Below are 13,677 nucleotides of genomic sequence, written 5' to 3'. Positions count from 1 at the left end.
AAAATGAAAATTCCATTACTCAGTTGGTAAAGCTAAGCTTTAAAATTGACTCTGTCCCCAAATCTTTCCCAAACAGCAACATAAAAAGTTAGAGGGAATACACAAGTTAAATCGCATCAGACCTTTCGAATTTTGAACAAAAACAAAGTTTATTGAGAAATTTGCTCCAGATTCCTCGACAAAAGAGGAAATGCACAAGGTTGAACAGCCTTACTTTTCTTTTAAACTGGTGTAATAACAATTTTTTTTAAAAAGTATTTTTAATGTAGTCAGGTAAGAAAAGTATGCATAAACTACAAAAATGGAAAAGATGCAACCATGCTATACTCAGTTTAAATTTGAATGCAAAGTCAAAATCCCACCACGAAGGGTTGATTTCAAACGTTACTGCACTCGCCAACCCCCCAAAAAAGGGGCTGAGTAGAAGTGCCCACGTTGACCTTGAAACCATCTAACCTGCTAATGTCTGCTGGACTTACAATATATTTTAACACTTGAATAAATATTTTCAATTTTTTTTTTTTTGCAAAACATATGCATAAAAAAAACACAAAAATGGTTGGCTCATTATTTTCATGCAGACACTGTCAAGCAAAGTTTACAAACACTCTAAATGTGACCGGATGAGGACAGTAAAAGCAATACCCATTCATCATGCTATTTTTAAAAAATATCATTATTTAGTAAGTTTTATATAATACTGAAAGATTATTATTTTTGTGTGTTATATATTTAGACATAATAAAATATGCATTGTACATAACTTAATTTTAAAATTTAATGTAAGAGTTTTATTCATAAAAATTATGAGAAAATAACACAAAATCATCCTGAGCTAATTTTTTCCAAACTAGAACCCTATTTTGAAGTGAAATGTCTTGCTAGATTCATATTACTAAAAAAATGATGGACCCTTGGTTTAATGTAGAGCCCTGTTCTGGGACCCAGAGAATGTCTAACATACATTTCTTAAACAGACAGTGAGTAACACGATAAAATAAAATAAAATCAGTAAATGTGCACACACTCAGAAAGCTTCCTGACCCAGCAGCTGCTTTTCTTTAATTTAGTTTTTTTGATTTGATCTTCAATATCGACATTTAGGTCATTAGAGATGGCTTCATTTTTGATACAACATGTAAATAAAGGTATGGCTTTAACATTACATAATTACACAGACAAGATCTGAAATATTACAGTAAAAACCACTTGGGTACTGACAAAGTGCTAATAAATTTGAGTTGTGCAGGGAAATTAATATAAAAAATTACGATCCTCACAATGAGCGACATGTTTTAGCCTAAACGCAGAACTTAAAAAATTATTGTTGTGTCTCACCGTTATCAACAAAAACACAATTATTTTAAATTGTATTATTATTTTTTATTTGCACCAGGAGAAGTGGCATAATGGCAAGAATCTGAACTCATGTTATGAAAGAACCGGATTCCAATCCCGATCCGGTTATTCATATTTTTGTTTTCCGTAGTTTCCCGAAATTACTCCAGGGCAAGACATGTTATGGTTGGAAGTTACTGTCTCTAATGTCTGTTATGTCAAAATCTACCCAAAGTTTGTTCTCTTCACACTTATCATACAGTGAAACTAAAAACAGTACACTTTTGATTATCCGAGTAATGAATGGCAAGGGGTTCAAGGATAATAAAAAAACAAGGTTAAAGCAATGTCAATAAAAAAACTGATTAAAATTATCACGACTATCTAAACAAACACTGTAACACCCACCCCTCAAAGTAACACCCTAATTTGTTAAACAGAGCACTAGTCAAATGCATTTTTTCCATACGAGTATTTTAGTAAAAATAATTAATTTTCCAATTGGGTAAATGCGCTTTGATTACCATTTTTATTAATACACTACTGCCATTAAAATAAATTTACAGTAATATTATTTATTCTAAATACATTCAAAGTACATTTAAATAAATGATGAGTAACATTTTAAAATTAAATAACATTAAATTAAATTTAAAAATTCACATGCCACATTGTTTACATAATGGGGCATGGGCATAACATTCCTAAGTAGGTGCTACCAACATTTCTGAGTTACAAAATAATAATTTTAATGATTATGAGATATATTTCTATTATAGTAAGTTTTAAAAAAGCATAAACATAACATTTTATAATAGGGCCTATTAGAAAGATTAATTCACCTATTAACATAATTCCAAAATCTGTTGTTTAATAATTGTGTTTATGTCATGATATGCCACTAGCGCATCCTAGTAGAAGCAAGGTAAACTAGCCCTGAAAGCTTCTGGCTTCTCTCTCCATAGCTGTTGCTGACAATCTGACATGCCGGATGGCAGAATATAAACGTTATCTGAATACCGTATTTACCTTCAAATGCAAGACGACTATTTTTTCTCCCGGCAACGGTAAAAAATTTCACATAAGTCTTGCATTTGAAAATCTTTATTTTTGATGGTAGTTTGTCCCACATTTTTAGGCTAATACAATGTGAAATTACTTTTATGGGAACAGGCAATATAACTATTAACATTATAATCATTTAATGAAAAATACAGTACAATTTAAAGCTAATTTGTACGCAAAAAGATTATAAAAAACATCTACGATACTAGTCGCCATGCTTTGTTTATTTGCGCTCACGCCATAGATAAAGTATGCACGAAAGAAGACGTGAAACCTAGACTTGGGAGTTGGTAAACCAGGTCATTTCTCATGCTGAATTTTGTAGTACATGATATCTCCACTATGTTGCGAGCGCTGTAACAATTTTAGAAACCCAAAGTGTTGTATATGTTTTAACAATGTTATTCTATCTAAACGAAATTGTTTATTTTCGTTAATAAACAAATGCGGTAAATTGCGGGAACCTAAAATGGATAGTGTTGAAAGGCGAGGAACATCAAGTTCTTTTATAAAGAAAGGCTCTCAAACATATCACGATGCAAATTTTAAGCTCATTGTGGTAAAATATGCAGAAGAAAACAACAACAGTGCTGCATCAAGACTTTTGGCATATCCGAAGCAAACGTGCGACGGTGGCGGTAAAATGTTTATTTATAGCTTGTTATATACTATTTTCTGGTTTATAAAGGTTAAAAAGTTGACCTCGTCTTGCAATCGGGTAAATACGGTACTTGGGCGTCATCGATGTAATTATAGGTGCACGGAAATAAAAAGTCAAAAATCTTTCTTGTATTTATGGTTTATGCAAGTGAAATATGGCACGGTTGACACACAACCCGGATAACCCGTACCTGGATAATCAGGATTCTACTGTAGTAATATTTTTTAGGAAATACATAATAGTTTATTCTACCAACACATTTACTTCCAGTAGTTGCTTGCCCTACTGACATTACTGATTCAAACCGTGGTTCATAAATCAAATGGATCGTAACGAAACACATCCCGCATGTCGGTTCATACTCATTGAATTTGGCGCATGTTTTGGTAGAGCAGAGAGAATGCAGCATGTCTCAGTGTGTGTTCGTAATCAGCCTGCAGCTAAAACATGGTGCACACCTGCAAAGCCCCAGACTTGCTGTAAACTATCTCGTCGTCCACTCCCACGGCCGACGATATCGCGTCTGCTTTCGACAGACCATCTTCATTCGAGTTCTCTGGCGTCTGCAATCAAAAACACACAAAAATCAACTCATGTACAGGTAACCTTCTAAATTACATATACAGGTTGTCTACTGAGTTACAAAAATAAAAATTAGTGACTTTTTCTTGACAATTTCTACTGAAGTGTGACCACGAATAAAACACGTTAACATTTGTTGGCAAACATTTTCAGCACATTATATCATAGAAAATATTACAATTCCATTCCGTAGCACTTTAACTTCTTCGATAATGATTTCAGTTGGAAAATAAAATGTGGCGGCAATTTAGGGATTTTGTGTTTTGTAATTTGTAAACATAGTCGTTAACAAATACAAAACACGAAAATACATCACACATTTTGTGCACAAATTTTTGTATTTTTTTTATCCTAGCCAAACATAAATTTACGTTTCGTACACACAAGCAAGCAGTAAACAAACGAACTCAACGCTATAAGTTCAATTATGAACGCTTGCCATTTGGCTAACAACTTATCGATATGGATGCGGTTCGCGCGCATTGACACCTTGACAGCTACAATCGATTATGTGCGATCGTTGTGCGCTCTGTAGAGTAAGAATGAAACTGAGTACGCAGTGGCCGCCACGGAACGAAAACAACCTTTTTTTTTAAGCGTGTAAGGTACGAGAATTGAATAAATTACATTTTCACAGCATTCTAATGGACTATTTTTTTTAAATAAAGAAGAGCAAATCACTATTATTAAAATTTTCTCTGCATTCTATGTGAAAATTATGATGTTGCACGTAGGAGAATAGAAGCTGTAAGCAACATTTGGAACGGGATTTTAAAGCAAACGTCTTGTCGAAAATGGCGGGAATGGCCTAGTTAAACACGGGAAAATGTATTGTGTGGGAACATCTTAAGCGATGATTTTCCTGAAAATGCAAGCTGCCAAAAGCACAAAAAATATGGTATATACAAGATCAGTGCACAAGAAATTCACATTAGCAATGTAATTAATTTTTTCGTGACTTTTACCAAAATATACTTAAAAATGGTGACTTTTTCGGGACTTTTGTGACTTTTACAACATTCGTGACTTTTTCGTGACTTTCGTGACATAGTAGACACCCTGATATAAGCTAGGGTTGCAGAAGAAAAAAAAAAGCATTACATCGTCTGTCATTTGTAAGAAGGGGCTAACTACAAAACATAAACTTTTCAGGAGAGCAGAAAAACAAAATGAGCACACTGTAATGCATCACTGTATTTTAATTATTTATGGTTAGCCCCTGTCATATCTTAAAAACTATTAGAGATACAGTTATCCCCTTCTTACAGACCATGAAGGATGAAAGAAAACATGTATTTCTGCAGTTAACTCATTTTCAACAAAAATGTAAGATGGCCCCTTCTTACAAATGACAGACGACATGTTTTCAATGACCATACTCGTATAGTCAGTAATAAACAGTACAAACCACAAGAGGCTATATCTACATTGTGTATATATTCAAAAACAGGTTTCCGCAAACTTCAGGTATGAATATGGTTTAATTAATTAATTAATTAATTGAATAAATGAATTACAGTCTGATGTTTCGTCGACATGAGATTTATTTAGAGATGGAATGAGAGATGTAAAATGAATGAAGTATTGATGAAATTGATGGGTGAAAGGAAACGGGAGTGCCCTACGAAAACCTGTTGGCTCTGAGTTCGAACTCACCAGAAATTGTACCCAAATTGACAGGGAATAACAAAAAATAGTTTGTAAAAATGTGTTGTGGGGAAGATAAAAACTAAAACAGATAACCTTTCAACTGGTACTTTTTTCAGGTCATTACAATGTTTTATCAATTATAAGGGAAAATTTTCGTCCATTAAACCAAGGAGCACAATGTTAAATAATGAATGTTCTGTAACTGCTTCAGAGTGACTATTGATAAGTTACCTACATAACATAATTCAAAATGTAGAACTTCTAATAAAGCAAACAGTACGATGTTGCAAATGTCAATTAATCACATGACCTGTAGTCAATCGAAGTAAGTTTTATTTCAGTCCTTCTATCAAAAACTGGAAAGGACTAAATGACTTTTAACTATTTGAAAACACTGTCAATTATTACATTTAAATTCTTGTTTTGAAGCAATACAAAGCATAGTCCTAATATTTCTACAGTTAAAGCCTGAAATATAAGTCCTTCACTACGTCAAGGAGAAATAAATTATATACCTATATTTAGCACAAAGGAGATAGTCTAGATTTCTATACCATTACAAATTAACTTTTTAAAATCATATTATATACTACAGCCCACCTATTCTGGTATAAAATATGATACCAAAGATATATTTTGTCTACCATAATGTAATTTTCTCAATAAACAAATATTGCGCATGAAAATGTTTCCCCTCTAAAAGACCCTATTCCCAAGCATTTACTCTAAGAAAATACAGGTCGTAATTACTTCAGCTCACCTTATAGGTAACTTCATTAATATACCTAACATTTTGCAAACAAAACTTATAAATCATTTTTAATATAACTTTATTAAACTCACGAAACCTTTTGCTTTGTTGTTAGTTCTATGAGCACAAAACTAATCTAACCTACGAAAATGAGACCTTTTGTCACAGCCATACATTTATTGTAATTTCCTTCAACCATCTCACGATAATTGACTTCCATAACGTCATACATTTCTTCTACCTTTTCCATTCAATAAAATACATCTAAAATACATGGTATCATGTTTAGAACTTGCCCCAAGACAAATTATACCACAAACATAGCTCCTAATAATGAAAAATATTTATATGATTAATACCAATAAACTTGCAGAAAATCAGGAGTGAAGATGGAGCACATGGGTAAACATCACTATTAAATTCTGAAATTTCTGTACGTCAATGACATACCATTGTGAATCCAGCTTCTCTCAAAGTTGTGTTATTTGGAAGTCCATAACAAATTTTCTGGATAATGTCTTACTAATTCAGTTGTATGTTCGGTAGTTTTCAAACCCAATAGTTAAGTTTATTTTGTCTGTGCACAAAAATAATACGTGCACAGATTATGGAAGACATTTTATAACCCATGTGTGCTATTTAAAATTCTTTTAGCTACAAACAGCACTTGAAACATTTCCTAAAAATTATGTTTTCTTTATAGACCGAACTCAATATAAACATTTCACAACACAAAGTCATATACCTAATTCAATCTAACTAGCTAGCCTAATAACATACTTTGCAATTATCATTTACACACAAGCACAGTATTAGCATTATGTAAGTAACGTTTGCTATACGTTTCACTCTCACTTACTTAATAGTATGTTATTTCTAGCATTCAATGTTTAAATGTCGCACAGAGAATGAAAACAACCATTTTAAATTAAAAATTTAATATGTTTTAATGAAAAATATAATTTTAAAAAAAGGGCCCAGGGAAGAAATTTATTTTCTACTGTTTTGCAATTTCAAGGTGTATGGTTGGTGCTGCGACTTGCGTGCTTTATAACTGACCCTGATATCCTTATACCAAGGTGGGGCCAGCTGTCACTGGGGATCCCGGCCGAGAGGCATGCACGCCGGTCAAGATGGGGCTTGGGGACCTGTGTATACTGTATTAGGTACATAAAATAAAATAAGTACAAAAAAGGCTAGTTTTAACTTGAAAATCTTCACAAATCAATGCTATCTGGCTCTATGAGGGTTGATTGAGTAGGTAATGTCTCCATTCATTACCGAAACCTTTTTCATTTATAATCCAATTATCACATTTTAGTTGTACCTGAAAGCTATGTCTCCTTTATGTAATGCGCTACTCACTTTTCAACCTAGTCCCCATTCCTTTCCAAACACTTCCCCAGCTTTGTATACATTATTAATCTTTTGAACAGTTTATCCCTTACAAAGCGCATTAAGGTGTGAATTTCAATGTCAAGCCTCTTCGGTTTCTTCCCCTTCAAATACAAGTGCTTGATGATCCCATGCATTATTTCCATGTGCACTTTCATGTTTAACCAGCATGAAGGCGATAGCAGTAGGCCTAGGTCCAGTTCTGAACATGCGAAGTATACACATTTTCAAAGTGCAGTCCAAATTGTTCCATATCTGGATATTCATGTAGCTGTTTTGGTAAATATGTAGTTTAGCTGTATTTGCGAAAAAAAATGTTAAAAATCTGAAAATACTTTTATTATATGCTCTTTAAATTCCTCTTTTTATTAAAGCCGGCGGAGATAAGAAAATCCAAATACTTTGGGAGATATCGAATTTAATTTTCATAGTTGGGCGATATTTGTTAAATAAAATTTAAAAATTCCGAAAATGCTTTTATTCTATGCTCTTTAACTTCCTCTTTACATTAAACATGGCGGAGATAAGAAATTCCTAATACTTTAGGAGATATCGAATTTTTTAATTTCATCACAATACCTGTGCATTCATGCGGCTTTACAATTGTTTCTTGTTTACGAGTATGAATTTTTTTTTTTTTTCGCGATGTAGGTGAACAACTACATCATTTTCTACTAATAGCAAAGGAATTGTACCCGCCTCTAACTTAGGTGAGTTTTTAATGTTTCAAATTTTAATGTTTTCTTTGTTATTTGAATATTGTTGCGCAAGTACTAATTTTAAAAAAATTACGTGAGTTCCTACTGTCCATCCTTTGTCCCGGTTGGTTAGGTCAGGTCAGTAACATTATAAATAATTTAAAACTAAAGAATAATTAAAATTAATTCACATTATTTTTAATGCCACCTTAGTTTCAAAGTATTTATAATGTAACTGACCTCATCTAATCGACCATTTTAATTAATTAGGCATTCACGAACACACAGCAAAATAACAAAAATGGCAGCGGTTGAATGATTACACAGATCTTCTATAGCAAAATTAAGAACGGCGATTCTCCTAAATTATTTGGAATTTCTTATCTCCGCCGGCTTTAATGAAAAGAGGAATTTAAAGAGCATATAATAAAAGTATTTTAAGATTTTTTAAATTTTTTTTTTTCGCAAATACCGATCAACTACATATTTACCGCTGTTTTATTGCTTCTTCGAACATAATTTAAAAATGCTTTTTCATCCCTCTCTTCCATAAGCGTTCTAAGAATCCTGTAAGCTTCTGACATGGTATCATGCCCTTTAATCTTTTGACAGATTTTTCCTTCCTGCTCTGTCCACATGCCATGTAAAAATAGGTGAAAATTTAGGGTAGGTATTATTTTTATCCATGCAATTTAGAAGTTGATACCATTTCTGACATGAACACTTTGCATTGAACTGATTCTCCTAAAAACTCTCAAATTGTAGTTACTAATATTTCTATCAGTTGGACATCAACTCTACTCGAAAACATCAAAGCACAGGGAAAGCACACACCCAAGATTGGTCTGTCTCCCATCTAGGTAAATATTTACTTGGGCGGTATTTCCGAAAAAAAATGTTAAAAATCCGAAAATACCTTTATATATTGCTCTTCAACTTCCTCTTTTCATTAAAAGCGGCGGAGATTAGAAATTCCAAATACTTTAGGAGATATCGAATTTTTAAATTTCAGCACAAAACCAGCGCATTCCTGTGGCGTGCGTGGACCATTGTTTCTTGTTTACGTACGAGTATTTTTTTTTTATTGGATAATGATGTCACGTGATTGTTCGTGATAGGCCAGAATTCAAATTAACTAATACGTGATTATTTAGTTCAATTATTGTTTAAAACGGTGTTTAATTACCGCCTCCAACTTAGGTGAGTTTTTAACGTTTCTAATTTTAAAGTCTTATTTGTTATTTTGATATTGTTGCGCAAGTAATAAGTGACAAAAAAATTTACCTCAGTTGTTACTGTACATCCTTTGTTACGGGTTTGTTAGGTAAGGTCAGTTACATTATAAATAATTTAAAACTAAGGAATAATTAAAATTAATTCACATTATTTTTAATATCACCTTAGTTTGAAAGTATTTATAATGTAACTGACCTGACCTAATCGACCATTTTAGTTTACTGTTCACCCTTTGTCCGGGTTTGTTTGGTCAGGTCAGTTACATTATAAATATTTTAAAACTAAACAGCCATTAAAATTAATTCACAAAATAATTTTTAATGTCGGCTTAGTTTGAAAGTATTAATAATGTAACTGACCTGACCTAATCAACCATTTTATTAATTACGCATTCACGATTCACGTATTCACGTCTCACGAACACACGGCAAAATAACAAAAATTGCGCCGCTCGAATGGTTCCACAGGTCTTGTATTGCAAAATTAAAAAATTCGATATCTCCTAAAGTATTTGGAATTTCTTATCTCCGCCGCTTTTAATGAAAAGAAGAAGTTGAAGAGCATATCATAAAGGTATTTTCGGATTTTTAACATTTTTTTTTTGCAAATACCGCTCAACTCTAATGATGAAATTTAAAAATTCGATATCTCCTAACGTATTTGGAATTTCTTACCTCCGCCACTTTTAATGAAAAGAGGAAGTTGAAGAGCATAAAATAAAGGTCTTTTCAGATTTTTAACATTTTTTTTCGGAAATACCGCCCAAGTAAATATTTACCCCCATCTATACATACACAGTTGGTACCAAAATTTTTTGGGATGTTCTTCTGTGCATCTGTCATAATGGTAAGTATAACATCTGAAACTGAGAAATTAAATAAAACTGAAATGTAGGAGAGGTGTACCGCACGGTGTACGATATACTGGCCTGTGCAAGCACCACTCTCGTAATAGCGACGCAATTGAGTATCTGCAACAGAGATACGCTTTAGCTAACACAAGCACCTCTTTTGTGCACCCCAAGACGGACGGCGTTGAGATCCTTGCACAGTTTAAAATCCAGCACTACGCTATGAACATCACGGCGTTCTTTTAAACAAAATATCTATTCATTCGATTTCAAAATTCCTGCCCTATCATGAATTATTTTCTATTGTTAATAATTTTTCATTGTGATTACAAGCTACGGACTGCAGCAGCATTAACTTATGGCAAGATAAAACAACCAAGATTATCAAAAGATTGACATTAAGTGTAGGTGCTCTGAAGCCAGGCTGTCGTTCTGATTTCGCGTTGTGTCAATGCTTGCGAACGAAAAAGTCCATGTGTAAATGCTTATGTTGACAAATGGTTAGGTACATGTACGTTTACCTTCCATCCGGCGTAAATCCTCTTCATACGCCTAAAGAAGGCGTCCTTGTCTAAATTTATATTCGCCATCCCCTCGTTTGACAAACTATTTTCTATAAAAACCAGCAAAGCTCCAACAAGTGTTCAATCTCACAAAAACACTAGCATACATAACGCGCCATTAGGCACGAATGGCGCGACCATAGAATAACCATAGACAAAAGGAGGCTATCTTCCTTTTCAAATTGAAAGCTTCAAAACTACTAAGAAATACAATACCATCTAAGAACACAGCTTTTGATTCAGTACTCTAGGTAAATATAATGCCATCTAAAGGTCCTAAAAATATTGCTTACGAAGTGAGGCGTGTAAAGAAAGGGGCTTTTAAATGTATAACTTAATATAAGTTATTAATGGAAAACACCAAAAATCTTATAAACTAACACTAAGAAAATAAAAATTTGTTTGACATAGCTGCATGTCCTGGTCTCGTGGAAAAGTGGCAGATAGCTTCAAAAAAATATTCTTAACGCTATAGTAATAATTACTAGAGTATTGTCTTCAGTCCAACGAATAATAACTAAACCCAATTCTTTAAAACAGGCTTTCAAAATAAGGTAGCGAATTGATGTCATGAACTGAAGGATTTTTCCGTTACCTCTTTTGGTGGTGAAAAAGCAATTATAATATTTTTCGGAGTTTCTATTTGTATTAAATGACTGCTCAATGGTGGTTCTAACTACTTAAAAAAATGGTAGATTGTTGACTCGTTAAGTTATCTACATTTAAAATTATTTAAATTATGTTCGTTTAGTTGGTTTAGGTCAGCTATATAACTTGTTCACCTCGTGAAATAGATGACACACCTCATGTGGCAGTTAACCTTAGTTTCCAACTAACATTAGCAACCCTGGCTTGAGGAATGCACCGCCCGCAAAAAGACCTTTGTCAAGGGGAGCTAGTAACTTGTACTAGTGTGTTGTGCGACCGCCCCATAAAGTCAGTTCACAAATTTTCACATAACTGTCCAGTTATTATTATCACCACAGTTTTGCCCTCAAGAAAAATGAATCTTATGAGCCTGGTTAATTTTATTTGAGACCATGGGACATTATTTAATCACCCTGTCACTTAAACATTTAACCAGATGCAATACAATAATAATTCCACAGATGAAGTAATATCAAATTACTATCAATCAATTTCAAATTGATTTAACATTTTAAGAATATGACGCCGACCGCCAATGCTCCTCTATGTCGCATAGACCGCTATGCCTCATCAACGTCTCCTAGAAGCGTGTGCACCGAACGCGCCCGTGCGCGCAGCTAAGTGTAGTGCGTGCGTCGAGGCGATCGCCGTGCAACGAGTGCTGCGCCGGCGGAAGGATCCGGCCGGGTGTGGCATATCCTTCCGCCGCACTACAACAAATTGTTATAATTATGTTTTTCCACAGGATTTTATTAAACATTATTTTTCATTAATTAATAATTCAGTCTTTGCAAAACCATGTTTCACCGTGCGATTTGTCCCGAACCTGGCCGGTTCAGTTTCCCGCGAAATTCACACGTTTCCGCGGGAGGGCTGGCGGGGGAGGGGGGTCGTGCGCGGCGACACCTGCAGTGTCCTTCGAGAGCTCAACCAGGCCGGCAGCCTGCGCGCAACGCGGAACCTTCAACCTTTGCATTCACCGACATGTAGTTTTCCATAGTGTAATTTCTTTTCAACCTTTTGTATAGTTCCACGGTCGGCCTAAATTTACCATGAGGTACTTAACTTAATTCAATCAGTGCTCCGAGATGAGTGTTTTACGTCATACGTAAGTACTGTGGGGAGAGTATGTGTTTGTACGTCGGCGCTTCACGCCCAACCTAGCCTTCAGGCTACTTAGTTTTGGCCCGCACGGGGCAGCCAGCAGGCAACACGTGCCATCCAACTTAATAACGATTCAGTCCCTGGGACACACCTAGTCACCACGTAGAGTCGCCGGAGACACGGGCCTACGTGTTGCTAGCCCAGTTTATCAAGTGTAATGTGTTAGTGGAATAGTTGTTCGCCTAAGTGTAATTCGTCATGTCAGGGCTTATGTATCACCGTCGTACGGCAGTGCGCCACCAAACTTAATAACGATTCAGTCCCTGGGACACACCTAGTCACCACGTAGAGTCGCCGGAGACACGGGCCTACGTGTTGCTAGCCCAGTTTATCCAGAGCTAGGTATTAGTGTAGTGTATTGTGCTTCAAAATATCGTGTGCCATGTCAGTGTCTTTTGTAACTTTCGCGTCACGTATACGAGTCTGCCCCTCACGCGCATAAGAATCGTGAGCCGCCACTGAGGAAGTGAGCTGCGCGTGTGACTAGTCGCGTCGGGCAAACCGTTACGGCCAGAACGGGCAGCACCATGTATTGGGCTGTGCTGTATTAAATTCACCAACTATCTGAAGAGGTTTTGTGTTATTATTCAGGCGTCCCGAGTGGCCTCAACAGCTCGGGGGGCCCTACTGCGTTGACCCCTACCTCTAGCCACAAGGCCGAACCTTCCCTGAGAACACGAACCTAACAAAATCACGTCTATATAATCGGAGGTAGCGGGGACGGCGTCAAATTGGCGCCCAACGTGGGGCTTCCATTTTCTAAAAATTAATTTCCAAATTTTGTTTCAAATTTTTCAAATTTTTTCTCAAATTTTTCAAATTTTATACTTCAAATTAGTGTACCAGTAAGGGCTCGCGTAGGAAGTCGGGAATCGCGCGGAAACGGACGCGACGCGCAGACAGCCAAAGGAGCGGGCACCTGGCGATAGGCGCGCGTCAAGTTACACGCCAGACGCGCATCAAGTTACGCGCCAGGCGAGATAACGGCTGTGGGAGCGGAAGTCCGCGCGCCTCGCACACGGATCATGTGGCGCAGCTGCGCAGCTGCTACGCGCCGAACATGAGCACGAACATGA

At 35.5% G+C, this 13,677-nt stretch overlaps 1 protein-coding gene across 2 annotated transcripts in view; it reads right to left on the bottom strand.

Moving 5' to 3' along the window:
- The window catches only part of LOC134527601 (FACT complex subunit spt16), a 219,764-nt gene extending 208,813 nt beyond the window's left edge, over positions 1-10,951 (bottom strand). For both annotated transcript variants that reach the window (XM_063360430.1, XM_063360432.1), the window contains exons 1-2: positions 10,748-10,951; positions 3,523-3,627 (exon numbers count right to left, since the gene is read on the bottom strand). In XM_063360430.1, the coding sequence (XP_063216500.1) occupies positions 3,523-3,627; positions 10,748-10,816 (174 nt within the window). In that variant the 5' untranslated portion in view covers positions 10,817-10,951. The remainder of the gene's footprint in view (positions 1-3,522; positions 3,628-10,747) is intronic.
- Positions 10,952-13,677: the final 2,726 nt, after the last annotated feature.

Source organism: Bacillus rossius, chromosome 1 (assembly GCF_032445375.1).
Source record: "Bacillus rossius redtenbacheri isolate Brsri chromosome 1, Brsri_v3, whole genome shotgun sequence".
NCBI lineage: Eukaryota > Metazoa > Arthropoda > Insecta > Phasmatodea > Bacillidae > Bacillus > Bacillus rossius.
The sequence above is the reverse complement of the archived record's forward strand: the minus strand, read 5'-3'. Positions and strand labels throughout refer to the sequence as shown.